The following is a 15,471-nucleotide window of genomic DNA, read 5'->3' as shown; positions in this document are numbered from 1 at the left end:
AATCAAGATTTGGCCTCCAAATCCCAAATAATCATATCTGATAATTATTCAAGTAAGTCAGGTAGAAATGCACACTTGGAATTCAATGGAAATTTGCATGTAGCCCACATACCTTCAACACACCAGTAAATATATTCATCCTCTCTGTGACAGTTGCCCAACTTAAAAAAAAAATCAAGTAGTAATTCCAGACTTCACTTTTGGAGGTCACAAGGCTCATCAACACACCAACACTGGTGCAGCATGTGGACTTCCACAGGACTGGTTATTAGGGTAGCACTTGTCACAACCTGGTACAAGTCCAGGGAAGATTTTTTTCTTTTTAAACAGTAAATGGGGAGCCAGACTCTGGGAAACTCAAGCAAAGGAAGAAAGATGATTTGAAGGCTTCATTTAAACAAATAGTTTCATTCTTGCATGTTTGAACAAATACACATAGGACACAGATTTTAAGAAGCAACACAAAGAGACTCCCAGTTTAGTACATTGAAGGGGTGAGAAATCAGACTAGATGACAGAAGTGTTTTTTTAGATCCTTGAGCTCTGAGAGACCAGAGCACTACACACCACATACAGCTGGGTCTCCCTTCTTCTGTTTTCAACGTAGCTATTTAACAAATTTTTTTTATTTTTTAAATTTGCAAGCCCAGTTCTGTCTCTCTTGATTAGAGGTTCAGCCTCTCCTGCCACTTTACGATTTGGATGCTTTTCTGACAATCTGCAAAACACCCAACTGGTGGAAAAGCTACTGAGGCAACGAACTCAGCAAGTTAACCCAGTACACAAAGGTATTCCTCTTTATACACTCCGTATTTGCAATGGCTTCAGTGGCTCAAACGCTAACGGTTTCGCCTGCTCCTGCCAACAGTGACGATAAACCCGTTTCTTTAGTCCTCTTATGAAAAACCCTGAGTTGCAGCAGATTCATAAGCTCCTTTTCCTCCTTTGCCTCTCCATCTCCATCTCTGTGTCACTGTGACCTTCATCGTTCCCTTGACCACTGAAACTCTTCCCACTGACCACTTCCTGCCTCAGCCCCCATCGCTTCTTTCCTGGTCTTCATAAATCCACACTCTGCAGTGAGAAAATGCATATTGTTACAGTCCTGGAAACAGTGATAAATTATGCCCATAGTATGCCCTCTTCCACCACATTTTTCAGCTTCCTTGTGCTCTCCAGAGCCTTTTCAAAGCTAATTTTCTATCGTTCAAAGTTTCATGGGATTTGCTTTCTCCTGCCACTCCATCACACTTTCTCCCCCGCTGTATTCTCATCTCAGCATCTCTTATTCCTTCCACAAATCACAAAGTGATTGAAAGCTCATCCTTCACCATACAATGTGCAGTAAAATAAATGCAAGACACTTCCAGTCCAAAAGGCACATATACAAAACTTCCCTGCCTCACTACAAAGCTTTCTGCCATCCTCCACAGCACTGAATTTTGTTTTGTTTTTAAAACTCTCCTATTCCAAAAATCTGCTCCTAATATTGTTCAGAAGCGCCTCACCAATTTTTCTGATCATACTCAGAAGTCTTGCAAAAACAACCTAGTTTTGAATGGAGGGCTTCTCAGATCAAGGGTGGAACAAGGACACAGATGGAAAACCTGGCAGGTCTTTTTCCTTAAGATAATTCTGGTACACCTCTTTTCCTGAGTAGCTTCAAAGAAGTTTTGCTTATGTCCTAGTGGGGGAACAAATACAAATGTTTAAACCCTGGAAGTTGCCATGAAACAGAATTGACAATTTTCACAGCTCTGCATAATCCTGCTCTCCTCTACATTCATTGCTGCCGCTTAAATGAAGCGTCCTGAAAAGAATGTCTACTGTTCTTAAATGCACTACTAGGAAAAAAGTACAATTTTACCTTCATCCTGTCTTCTGTGCTGTTCTCTCCTTGTATATACCAGTTACTGCATGAATATCCACAAAGCTTTCGCCCCTTTCCATTGCCTATTACTTCGATACCCTACGTGCAGACTATTATTTATACTAGTTTGTTATACTCAGCATCCCAGAAATCATGTGACAGAAATTCCTCCCGAAGACACAGTTATGAAAACAAAATTTGAGAACTGGTTTCTGCACTGATATTTTGAAAAGAAAAAAAAATAATGCCACCCCCAAAACAATCAAACAAGAAACCCCCAAACCCTTCTTCCAGCCAAAGATGCAGCTTCCCAGTGGCCACGTAACACAAGCCTGTAAGCTCAACAGGGCAGATGCCAACCAAACTCCAACATTAAAAAGGATTTATTGCTTTATAGGCCTCCCTGGCCAGGAAGTATCTCAGCACTGGAGTGGAACAGAAACAGGTCACACATCATCCCAGAAATCTTTTCACAGCTCCTGGGACCAGTATCCCAGTCTGTCTGCTGCTGCTGCAGCCTTCCCGTGAGCAAGTCTCCTCTTGATCACCTTTTTCATCCCTTTTGACTTACTGCACTTTTACCACCTTTTATTGACTTCCACCAAAATACATTAAAAAAATCCCAACATCCTTCCTTCAGAAAGCAAGCACAGGGCAGAGGGAGAAGAGAAGAGCAGCAAATGAAAGTCATTTCAGTTCTCCTTGCCCAATCACTTGAAAACAGTTAGCTATTTTTGGCAGGCTCTGAACATTCAGTCACTGGTATGCAAGATGAGAAGCAAACGTAAAGTAGAGCACATGACAAACCTGCACTGATTGTACATCAGTATGGTTGCAGAGACCTTTCTCCTATTTACAGTCAGAAGAAATACTACTTCAACATCTGCGGTGGGGGGTAGGTGGGAGCACCTGCACGACATGATGGCCTCAAACAATTACAGGGCATGATTCCCCCAGAAAATGCATACACCTGCAATTCCCACCAATGCTACAGGTCCCAAAAATACCACCACATCTTTATTTCACTACAAAAGAGACACTTACAGTTCAGGAATTCTAGCTCTGCACCCATAAGAAGTGACAACAGCTTGCCTTGGCAATTGGCTCCGTCATAGTTTTTTATTCTTTTACAGGACTCGGAGGAACAAAGTATCAGTGGCAGCAGTTCAGACAGTGTATAATTACAATTAAAAAACATTTTCGAGGCAGCGCCGTTGCACAGCTTGGGCAGATTGAGATACAAGAGCAACATAAGAAATTTGTATGTCTATTGAACATAAAAGATAGCTGGACAGAAATTCACAGTAGGTGTAAAATCCAAAGCAAAAAACCATTTCTACGTAAGCAATTTGACAGCACATTGACCATGTGTGGAAGTAAATCCAGCCTAAGCCACTTGAACAGACATTGTGCCAGTACCAGGGAACTACACAGAGACTCAAAGCAGGAGCAGGGGGAAAACAAGCAAGGTGCCTACCACCTTCTTAGATCGAAAACTCCTGAAACAATGGCTGAAAAAACAAGATCAGAAGAAAGCTCTCTCTACTCATGTGTCTGCTGGGCAGGTAAGAGAGTGTTTGAGGCCAGGTGTGAGCAGATGACATGGTGCAGATCACCTGGAGCTCATTCTACAATGCTCCATTCTCCTGCCATTGTCTCCCCTGTCCCTCACCTGTTAAGTTTTCCTTTCTGGTTCCTTCATACTTTATTTCCATTGTTGGGTTGTTTTGGGTTTTTTTTTGGTTGCTTATTTGGGGTTTTTTGCATAAAGTAAGAAAAAAACCTGCACTTTTTCCCTTCATTTAACAAAAATCAGAAATATTTCTAAAATTTGAGGAAAAAGTCATCACCAACAGAAAAGGAAAAACTCCAAGGGTTCATTACACAAAGCAAACAAAAATCAAACAAAACCTCGTTATTTCTGATTACCGCTGGATTTGCAAATACAGGCTATAGGGGGCAGGGGAAAACTGTTCAGAACTCCTGAATATCTATAATGAAACCAAGCATGTGAATAAAACCTGTATGAACCTCCTGGAACTGGAGAGCTCAGGACCATCACCTCCTCCTTCTGCTTGAGGAGCTGAAGTCCCCGGTGAAAGTGCTGGCACAATGGGAACAGCCACCTTCTTCCAGGAGAACAAGGAAATCTTCTGTTTGATTCCCTTCTCTTGGCCATTCTAATGAGAAGTGCAATTAGCAGGTTACCTTCGCCATCAGAAGTCGAGGCCAAGCCATAAAGCCCTCTTCTGTCACCAAGGCATCGTGCAAGATGAATTATGTGTCAGTGCCCGGGTGTCATCAGCAGGGGCCTCTGTGAGGTGAGGCTGGGGCTGCCCAGAGCCAGACACAACGGTTCCCGATGGTTCCCCACAGCGGAGCCCAGCAGCGATGCTGGAGGCACCTCTGGGAAACCATGTTGGGGACAGGGAAAAGTGCTGCCCGGCAGGGAGGAGTGAGGGGAAAACGTGTGAGGAACAGCCCCGGGAGCACTGGGGCCGGCGAAGGAAGAGGGGAGGAGGCGCTCCAGGCCCCAGTGCAGGAATTCCCCAGCTGCCCCTGGGGAGACTGCGGGGAGCAGGTGGAGGACCCCAGGCTGGAGCAGGTGGGTATTTCCTGAGGGAACCGCAGCCCATGGAGAGCCCTCGCCGGAGCAGGTTTACCCTTAAGGACGGCAGCTCATGGGATGGACCCACACTGGGGCAGGGGAAAAGCATGAGAGGAAGGGAACTGTTATGGACTGACCACAAGCCCCACTCCCCATCCCTGCTGCATTGCTGGGGCGGGGCGAGGAGGTACAGGAGCCAGGACTGAAGGAGTGAAGTTGAGCCTGGGGAAAAGGAAAGGGATCGGGAAAGGTGTTTTACTTTTTGTCTTTATTTCTCACCATCCAACTCTATTTTAATTGGCAATAAATTAGTTTTTCCCCAAGTCAAGGTTGTTTTGTCCATGATGGTAATTAGTAAGTGATCTGCCTGTCTTTATCATCTTGACCCATGAGCTTTTCCACCTCGTTTTCTCCCCATGCTGTTGAGACGAGTGAGAGACAGAGGAGCTGGGTGGGTGTCTGGCAGCTGGCCAAGGTCAACCCACCACTCAAGTGTTTTCTCTCTTGGCACAGTAAATTCTAAGGGGATGGAGGAGGAGGGAGGTTAGAAAAATAATCATGCGGGTACTACCACTACTGCTAATGAAATCCCACATCTGTGTTGCCAGGCTCAGTTGTTAAAGCTTCCATGGAGAGGGAGACAGAAGCGCACCAGCACAGTACAGCAATGCTATTGGATCCCCTGTGCCGGCACCTAAGAGCGATGCACAGAGGTGAAGCTGTCACTTTACAAAAGCCAGCAAATGCCCGTGGACCTCTCGGGTCAGATGAGGATTACACAATGCATAAGTTTGATCTGATCCCACCAAGACAAAAGAAACTTGTCCTAAATCAGGCAGTAACTAAAAGCACTTGTATCAAAAATACCAAGTACCAGTTAAAAAATTTATTCTTAAAGGAATAACAGAGCCTTATATCAGTTATGTCAAGCCTCAGCTGAAAAGCATCTAGAGATTACTCTGTTCTGTGGCCCAAGTAATCCCTATAAATACACCTTCATTTCAGCTACAGTCACAACCACAGCGTCAGAGGTAACAAGCCACCGCTAGTTTGGATTTAGTCGATCTTGAATGAGGTACGCATGATGCAATCCAGACCAATGGCAATTCAACTGCTATTTCAGGAATATCTCTTCTTCCCACCTCATTTCAGTCCCTCTGCTCCCTCCCACCTCAGAGTGATGCTCTAATTATTCAAACGTAAGCAGCATTCAACCCATGCCGGCCCTTTCTTCCTTCAACACTGACCTTGCATTATACATCACTCTCACAAAACTAATTAAGTGGAGAACAGTCTCACTTGACACTCTCTTCATGAAAAGAACTGAGCTGTTACCTGCCTGGGGGTGCAATTCAAATTATTTTCGCCTCCATTTCTCTCAGCAAAACAATACAAATATTGAGCAAGAGACCAGACCAGCCAATTCAAAGAAACCCTTTACTCAAGTTACCACACAAAAAAATAAAGTGATTATTGTAAATAACATGCTCCTTTAGTTATTACATTTTCATTTTTAACATATGTCTTTTCATGTAAGCTTGGCCAAGACACATTTTGGGAAAAGCAGGGAATTTTGTTAGGCTAACAGACATAGTTGAGGAAAGAAAAACAATGTTTGGGACACACAGACCCAGAGCCCAGCTCAACTAAAAGGGACCCAAGTGGCCAGGAAAAGCTCAGTCCTACAAGATAGATCTGAAGCCACTGAATCCGTAAAAGTTCCTACAACCAAATCATACAACACACCCATGCACCTCTATCTAATCTCAGGGTAATCAACACAGCGATTCCTCTCCAATATATATTAACTCACAAAGATCTCTGTCTGAAAATACCAAGCTGTAGGTCATGTAGGATGGGAACTTTGTCCTCCCAGGCTTACAAATGTTTTGTTTTGTACACAGGTTTGACCACACATCTAGATTCACAGAGGATTTTATAAAAGCATGGATTCTCTGCCTGCAGGGAAGAGACTGAGGAGTAGTGTTTGCCACATCTTTTCTCCCGAGGAAGTGGTTCATATAACTCTAGAGCAGACTTTTCCTAAATACACTATAGAAACAACACACACAGAGGAAGAAAATTAACATTCATTTGACCCAAGACTACACTGCAGCACAAAATTCCCAAAGCGTAGGGGTAAGACCAATGCCTTGCAGGAAATCACAGTAAATGGCACAAATACATTTAATGACAAGTCTCCAGCATATTGTAGGTGGCCACAGACCAGAGATGCCAGAAGCCTGAGCCATACCACTTCTTCTGCATCTGGTATGGATGCTGGTACTCACCCCGTGCAGTCCCCTGCAGTGCTCTGTGGGGCTACTCATCCCCCAGGCTTTATCTGCCCGGGAGTTTTTCCTCTGAGATTTGGCATCTGCCAGGAAGTAACTATCGTTAAGTTTTCCTCTATAAGCAAAAAAAGACAACTATATTTTACTACCTTCCATACAACACAAGCTCTTTGCCACAGACAGCAGCCATATGAGAACCAACAGTATCACAAACCCCAGAGTTTGGAGCTTTCCCTAAAAACACTGCCTTAAAGTGGGTTTCTTCAGCTAACACTGAAAACCATTACAGAGCATTGGCCCGAATGTGCTGGCACCTCGATCTCAAAGGCCACTTCCATTTTCTAATTGCTGGTGTTTTACCAACAGATGTCAGGGACCACCGTCTTGGGATTTAGAGGGAAGGATGTATCTTTTATAAATGTATCTTTTATGGAGAGTTACTTTAGTTTGTGGAACCAAAACCAGTCACAGATAATGAGTCATAACAGGAGGTAGTTACTGTAAATATTCCAAGCATAGGCACATTAACAACCACCCACTAATCAGAAGCAATGTCACAGGCAGACACAGAGAACTCCTACTGGTGTCAATAGGAATTTTGAATGGATCAGGACCTCAGCCAAGAGCTCAGTATCTATTGTAACCTGCTGCATTAATAGCCAGGATGGGGTGGGTCATCCCTCAGATTTTGGCTGTCGCTTTCCAGTGGGCGATGCAGGCATCTATTCAAAGTGGATCTGCAATCTCAGATTTCAGACAGGAGGCACAGAGCTTTCTAATATGAAGTGAACAAAATAAAACCATTGAGTTTAACTACTCATTCTTTACCGTCATTAAACGTTTATGATACAAACGCAAGTTCTGATGCACAAGTCAATAGCACCAATTGACCACAATAAGACCAAATCTACTGCTGGCAAACAGCTGCCTGAAGAGAGACTCAAGTTCATAGGTCAAACTGCAGTGTCTGGTGAAGTTTGCTGGGGCTTTTTGTCTGGGGTGCAAAAGAATTGGCACCCAAACTTCTAATAGAAAGACAAATGCCCTGCCTCCCACCTGAGCTGGCCAAGCAGCAGATGAGGGTGCTAGCACTGTGCTCCCTTCCCCCTTCTCACACGGGTCTGCACTTGCTGCTAATTTTGATTCAGTGGACTCAGACCAAGACATGGTCAGCTTACATGTTGCCTCTGTGCTGCTCTTCTTCAGTCCCTGAAGTAAGTTACTTTCTCATGATTCAGTACTATAGAAATATAACTGTTGAGATCAGCTTCTTTATTTTTGTCAGCTTTTCTACAGACCTTTCAATCATAAGCTGCATTACACTATATTCACACAAATCCAGGAAAAGCAGTAATAGATACCTCAAAATTCTGACTTCTATTTTTTCCTGCCAAGTGCTTTCTTTAAGTGCTTTGTTTTCTGCTGTCACTAAATTAGACTAGTACCTATACTGCCAGAGTCTTCACCCTTACTGTCACTATTTCAATATGCTCTTCTCAGATTAGAAGCTATCAGCTTCAAAAAACTCCTCTTAATTTGCTTTCTGGAGAAGAAAATATACTCTGCATTTTCTTACAACTTACAGCTGAGGTTATCAGACTTCTGGGCAAAGCTATCGAAGTTTCTCGCAGTGAAAGCATGGTGACAGGAAAAGATCCCCCTTCATCTGCCTTGATGGGGAAGGCAACAGTATATATTCCAACTGGTAAAAAGAAAAACAAATGGAGATTAATCCATTCCTCAGATTTAGTTTCAGATTCTCTACTCTGTCTCTTGACTATCCTTGGAGGAGCCACACAAATTGCAAAGCAGCCTCTGGAAAGAGTCCTGTAATACAGTAAGAGTCCTGTAAGACAGTACGAGCTCTTTAAGGCCCATATCCAAAGTGAAAGGGTTTCAGCAGGTCTCAGCTCACTTTCTGATGTCCTATATCCACATACTGCCACACCCATCTCCCCCAGATAAAAGGTTTTCAAGTATTTCATTCAAAATGGGTTGCACTGATGCAGCCCCAGGGCTCGCTGGGGACACTGGATATACTGTTCTCAAAGTGCAAAGCAAAAGATTTTTGAGGGAGAACGGGGGAAGTCACCTGCCCTGCCACACATGCGGCTCTCACCACACCAGCTACGTGGCAGGAAAAGAATGTGACTGGTGGGAACTGCACTGCTGCCAGCGGGAACGTACTTCGGGGTGTATTTCGTGAGCACATAACTAACTTCTGTGGAAGAAGAGCTGTTACCAACCATCAGGCTGCATCCACTGCAGGATGCTGAGCTGTTGTTACCCAGATCCTCGTGCTCCTGCTAACCCCTGAGAGAGTGCAGAGTGAGAAGAGACATGGGAACCTGCCCCATACTTGAAACCACCAACAAAGCTGGAATGAGATTGACCTCTGAAACAAGCCGCTTGCCACCACAAACAGCTACCATGCTCAAGCGGCAGCGCTGCCCATCTGCCTTTGGGAGACAGCTTGGAGCCTACCTGGGCTTACAGTGTCCTGCAGCTCTCCAACACTCACACAGTTAAAAAAATTTTCAAAAAAAAAAATCAATGCTATAATCTTATACATTCACAGTTAATGCAGCGCTTTGCAGAAAATAAAGGTGCACATCCCCGACTTCATTATGTTAATCCATAAGCTTTATTTAGATTAGGATAGTTAATTCTCAAACATCCACAGCCAGTTTAAAAGCAGCCAAATTTTGAGCAAAACAGCCATCACTGGGTTTTCTAGGCAGGGCTTATAAGTGGGGCCAACAGACCCTGAAGCAACCAGTTACATTCCTCTGGCTTAAGAAAAGATGTGGAAAAACCCTGTTTCTTTAAAAATAGATTTTGATACATCCGTTACACCTGCACAGCTCCACTGAAACCACCACAGGCTTATGAGAGAGAGTAATTTAACAGAAAATACCCATTGCAAGACAGTAACTACTTGCACTGGATTGTGCTGATTCCTACCAAAAATCCATGGCCTTTCAAGGTTCTGTATAAATCAGGCTTTTCTACAAAGACCCACCCCAAAAGCTGCTTGTAGAAAGTGCCATTCAACAACTTGCACAAAGCAGCTCCCTACACCAGGGCCAAATACAGCCCTCCCCAAGCTCTGCAGAGAACTACAGCAAAGTCTCATCTCACACAGGACCCTGTAATGTATAAGCAAGCTTCAGGAGCAAGAAAGGCTGACACTGTTCTCACAAAGTACTCCACGTTTATTATGCAAATACAGCCCTGGGACACCTGCATTTACAGTAGGTGTTAAAGTTACATCGAATATCCTGCAGAACGTGGGGTACATGAACATATCACTACAATAAGCTACTCTCATAGGAAAACCGATTACACTGTTCTTTCAAATAGTGGTTAGCTCACTCAAAAACATACAGCCTTCTCTCAGGACTGATGTGTACCCAGTGCCTCAGTATAGCTGCAGAAATATGCAGGAAAAGGTATCCCATCCTTTCCAAATTACTCTTTCATTGTATGAAAGACAAACAAAAAAAAACCACCCAGCCTATGCTTACTATAGCTAGATGCAAATTAAACATTCCCACTAAAGGCAATAATACTCACAATCACCAAAGAAAATTCAGATAGTTCAGAGGAAAAACTGTTTCCTATTTTAGCGTATGACACAGAGGCTAAAGAAGGCCATACAGCCTACACGTTAACCGGTAAATACCACCTCCTTACCGCTGCACCTGGAGCCTTTTAAGAGCATATTTCACAGACCGTAACCATCGCTACTTTTCTACAGCAGTCCCAAACCACCTCATACACGTACCAGCTCCTCCTGCTGTATCTGAAACTGCCTCTTTACTTCGTGATAAGGGAGAAAGTTTTTGTATGAGCTCGAAGAACGTACCAGCGGCTCCTGGAAGCAGAGTATCAGCATCAACTGTTTTTGTTGGGATTCTCAGGATATACACCTTCTGGCACACTGTCTCCACAGGAATCAAAGCCGAGCATGTCTAAGTCATTACTGACTCATTAACAGCAGATACAAGTGCTTTTGCCCCAGTGTTTTGAAATATGCATACGTCCCAAACCTGTACTCGGGCAATTTCAAAGATGAAGTTAAAATGTCATTAAAACTTGGAATCATAGCACAAAATGGAATATATATGTTTGATTTAAAAAACAAGCTTTCAAGCAGGTATAGCACAAGCATGGCAATTTCTTTTCGTGTAGGATTATAACACAGTTCTAAATCATGCTAAATAGTTCCTCAGAAAGGCAGGACTCTTGTTCTGCATTGCTTAATAAATTATTTAAAGAGTATTTTAGTGAATAAGGCCACCATAAAAAAAGAAATACTCAACATCAAAGAAATAATGTAAAGACAAAAAATTACTTAGAAATTATAGGCTTTGCAGTACATCTGAAGGGTGAACTTTATCTCGTTATGAGAAATAAAAAAAGTCTGATAAAAATCCTAAGGTTTTGAACATAAGACAACAGAACTGGAAAGAGAGTTAGGGGAAAAGAGAACATAAAAGGAAAACAGTAAAGGTCTCAAATCTAGCATTAAACAAACTTTCAAAATCAAAAAAACCAAAAAGTTTTGAAAAAAAGAATAGAAAGGCTGAATTACTTTGATTTGGCCTCTCAGGCTGCTAAAAAAGTAAATGACAGGAAAGTGCCCATTAGGTTTTAGAAAACTAGTAAACAAGGAGGGTTTTTTTCCCCTCTTTGAGGGAGGCCAAGAGTAACCCCTTCACCTGGGTATCCCACAGCACCAGCCTCCCACATGGATGCCCGTTTGAGAAGATACACAGATTATCTGCAAATGCACAGGAAAAACTACTTACTGGAAAGACACCCAGCGCACACACACACCCCCACACACCAGCTACTTATCCAACGCACTCCTACAGCCCTGAGCGGAGGTAACACCGCAGAGCGAGCTGTGTGGGGGATGCGGAGCCCGTCCCGGGCGGGGGGGGGAGGGGGGGCAGAACCACCTGTGCATGCACCCCGCAGCGGGGCACTCCCCCCACCCCAAAGCCCCCCGGGCATGCACCCCCGGCGAGGGACACACTGCATGCACCGTACCCCCCCGGCCCCCGGCCATGCACCCCCGGAGAGCGCACCCCGCTCCCCCCAGGTGCCCCGCCGGTCCTGCCGGGAGCGGGGGCGAGCCGGGTTGAGGCAGCTCCCCCCCCCCCGCCCGTGGCCAGCCCCAGCCGGAGGGGGGCCCGCATGCAGCCCCCGCCCCTCGGCGCCGCGTCCCCAGGGCGATGGCCGCCCCCCACCCGCCGGGGCGCCCGCAGCGCCGAGCACCCTCCCGGCCGAGCCGGCTCCCCCCGCCGGAGGGGGGAAAAACACGACTTACTTTCGCCGGTGCCGCATTGAGGCCCCCCCCAAACACACACCCCGCTCTGTGGCGGGGTGCCTGGGCAGCTCCCCGCACTCCGCTTCCCCACCCGTGCCCAGGGTCCCCGGAGCTACGGGAGGGGTGCCACCCCCACCCCACCCCCAGCCCGGTGAGGTCGGGCTGCCCAGGGAACATGCTGTTTATCGGAGCGGCTGCGCCTGCCTTACCCTTGGAAGCATCTTTCTCTTCTTTGGGCTTGATCACCTTCCCGCTCATAGACCCCAGCTTGGGTGGGAAAATCCCCGGGAGCGTCGCGGATTCCGGCTGGACCCAAAGCAACCTGGGGCGGGGGGCAGCGTGCGGGCGGGTGGGGGATCCTCTACGCCCAAAAGGCAGAAATAACACCAACAGAAGGGGAGGGGAAAATAAAAACAACCCACCCCGATGGAGGAGCCGGCTCGCTGCCCGCTCCCCGGCGCGGTGCCGCCGCGGTGCCTGCGGGAGCGGAGCGGAGCGGGGGGCTCCGGCAGCCGCAGCACCGAGCCCCTGCGCCGCTCGCCGTGCCGGAGACAAAAGCGATTTTCCTTGTGTCTGCCTGGCTCCGGCCCCCTCCCTTCCTCCTTCCTCCCGCCTCCCCGGCTTTGCCTCCCCTCCCCAGGGCCAGGGAAGCGCAGCCGGTCCTGGAAGTGCCACCGACCGGGGGGGAGGGGGTGCTGGGAGTTGGAGCGGGGGGGGCCGAGGACGCTTTGGCTGTTTGCTTGGGGTTTGGTTTTGCTTTTTTTTTTTTCCCTCTCTCCTTTTCGCATCCTCCCCTAGTAATAATGGGATGGAGCAGCAGAGCTGCAGCCGCGGAGGGGAGGAGGAGGACGCGAGTCCCCGGCACTGCAGAAGAGGCGGCAGGTTTACGCTCGCCGGCAGCGAGGAGGACTAGAGCTAGATAGACCTGCCCCCTCCAGCCACCCCCCCGGGGCCGCGCATCCCCTTCCCCATCACCCAGCCCGATTCCCCATGACACGGTACCCGAGGGGACACACACACACACACACACACCGCGCATCCCTGCTGCCCTCCAGCCCCGGGACAGTGCCCCAGCGCCCGGCTGGGGGTGGAACAGACCCAGCCTGCCCCCCCCTTGGGAAGCCGCTCCCACCCCCATCCCATAAAGGGGAGGCTCCGGCCCCCCAGTATTGCCTGCTACCGAACTCGGCAGCCTGTTGCTGCTCCGCCCGGGGGTGTGCGACGGGCCCCCCCCCCGAGAAGGAAGGGACCCCCAAGAGCAGCCGAAGCTTCTCTTGCCTGTGCGACAGCCCTTTCCCCCCCGCTTGGGGTAAAACTTCCCTCTATCATGGGCGGGGGGGTCGCGGCCCCCATCCTCTGCCACCCCACCCCCCCGGGCCACCCAGGGAGAGGGAGGGGGAGGGGGGCGGCCGGGGTAAACCCGATGCAGCCGGCGCCCCTTGGAGCCTGGCCCTGCTCGGCAGCGCCGAAAATAAAGTGCTGGGAAGGGCGAGCCGCGGAGTGCTTGGGGGAGCCCCTCAGTGCCCCCCAACTCCCCCAGAGCGGCCTGGTCAGCGGTGAGGACACGACGGACTTCTCCAAGATCAGCAGGGAGCAAGGCAGGGCTGAGCATCCCCTCGGATGAAGGCAATATGCTCAGGGCACAGCCCTCCCCGTCGCTTCTGGGCGCTCCTCCGCTTATCCCGTCCCCACGGGGGAGGGGGGTGCGGACACGCCCGCCGAGGCAGCCCCGGTGCCGGGGGGCTCCGGCCCGGCCTCAGAGGCAGCAGCCGCCGCTATTTTTAGCTGAGCCGAATTCCTCCCCTTCACCCTCCCTTCGCTCCAGCCCAGCGCCGGGGACAGCTGAAGGCAGATCGGCTTACCGTGCTCAGCGGGGTCCCGGCCTTGCCCCGGCTCCTCCTGCCCCAAGCAGAGGGTGGCTGGGCTGCCAGCAGGCAGGGCATCCCCCGGGGTGAAGGAGGTAATGGGCCACAGCTGGCCCCCAGCGTGGGGTGAAGTCCCGTTCCCACCTCACTTCGGTGGCTGTAGATCAGGTGTGATTAGGAAAATCAGGGTTGTTGAAGCTGAGGCTTGTTAAATGACTTACCCCTAAGAAATGCACAAAGCACAAAACTGAAGCCCAAGTCCTCAAGCAGAGCTCCTCCAGACCTCTGTGCATCTGTCTGCACCATGAACAACTTCTGCTCTGTTTCTGGAACCAAGCAATTGTCCTGGCAGGGTCAGCTTTGCTTTGCAGAGGTTCAGTAAGGCCTCTGATGAGAGTGGACTTAGGGTGCTCTCAATACGAGGCTGTTTTACTTGAGCCTTTTCTGTGATTTTTTTTTTTTAACACTTCAAAGACCTGCCAGGAGGATCAAAAACTTGGGCTTTCTCTTGGCTTTGTCTCTCCAGTTGAATGTGGACCACTAAACCAAAGAGCTGGAAGTGGAGGAGTGGGGAAGGAGAGATTCTGCAGTCCAGCTGAGCCAGTGTTGTCAGAAGTAGCCAGTGAGCCCCAGCAAGATTTCAGCTGTCTGGTACAACTTCCCTTGACCCTGACTTCAAAGGCACTTGTAGTGACTTTGACGAGAGTTACAGAGAATTCTCACTTCTGGTCCAAGGCCTTTCCAGCACCAGAGGCCACTGGTAAATGCTGTGCTTAGTACTGACAGTGGGCTTGCCTTACATTAGCCATTCTCACCTTTGCCAGATCTGTCAAGCTGTACAGGAGCAGTTAGTACATCGCCCAAATGAGGCCTCTATGCTCAAACTAAACATCGGAAGGAGGCAGCAGCTCAGCGTGTTGCACCTGCTGGTAAGCCGGGACACCTTACCCTGCTGTTCTGAAACAAGTTAGTTTTTCCCCTTACTAGTTTGCAAGACTTAGAAGTGTCAATTAAAACAGTAATAAAATGTGGTGTAATGCATGCAAAATACAAGGGCATTTGCATGACAGCTTATTGCAGCCCGGGTACAGTTTGCACAGCCTTTACTTGCAAAGCTACCTCGATGGCTTAAGTATTCTAGTGGAGATGGTATTATCTGGGGCTGGGACACTGACTTAAGCCTTCAGATTCCCTCATCAGTTCCTTGCTTTCATGTGAGAGTCTCTGGGTTTGGGGTAAATCACGTAAGGTCTGGCATTGCAATAAAATCTTGTTAACTAACTCATAAATATTTAAACATGAATCTGAGCTTTAGTATATCCGAAAATCACTTTCCCAGCAATAGTAGGGAAAAGTGTCACCTCGCTGCTTTACAGCTGTAATACTGAGAGAAGCACTTGGATGCTGTGGCGACAGAAACGATACGCAACAACTTACCTACCGCAGCCAGGCTTATGCAGAAACACACCTATACGTGGGTCTGACATGGAGCTTGT

General features: G+C 47.9%; 1 protein-coding gene across 3 annotated transcripts in view; it reads right to left on the bottom strand.

Annotated features, from left to right (window-relative positions):
• Positions 1 to 12,695, bottom strand: part of FGF13 (fibroblast growth factor 13) — a 262,857-nt gene extending 250,162 nt beyond the window's left edge. The window contains exon 1 of one of the 3 annotated variants that reach the window (XM_075106739.1): positions 12,320 to 12,695. In XM_075106739.1, coding sequence (XP_074962840.1) covers positions 12,320 to 12,368 — 49 coding nt within the window. In that variant the 5' untranslated portion in view covers positions 12,369 to 12,695. Of the gene's footprint in view, positions 1 to 12,110; positions 12,212 to 12,319 lie in introns of those variants that run through there. The other 2 variants (XM_075106742.1, XM_075106741.1) reach the window with 2 other exon arrangements.
• Positions 12,696 to 15,471: the final 2,776 nt, after the last annotated feature.

This window comes from Phalacrocorax aristotelis, chromosome 11 (assembly GCF_949628215.1).
Source record: "Phalacrocorax aristotelis chromosome 11, bGulAri2.1, whole genome shotgun sequence".
Classification (NCBI taxonomy): Eukaryota; Metazoa; Chordata; class Aves; order Suliformes; family Phalacrocoracidae; genus Phalacrocorax; species Phalacrocorax aristotelis.
This window is presented reverse-complemented; position numbering and strand designations above follow the sequence as displayed.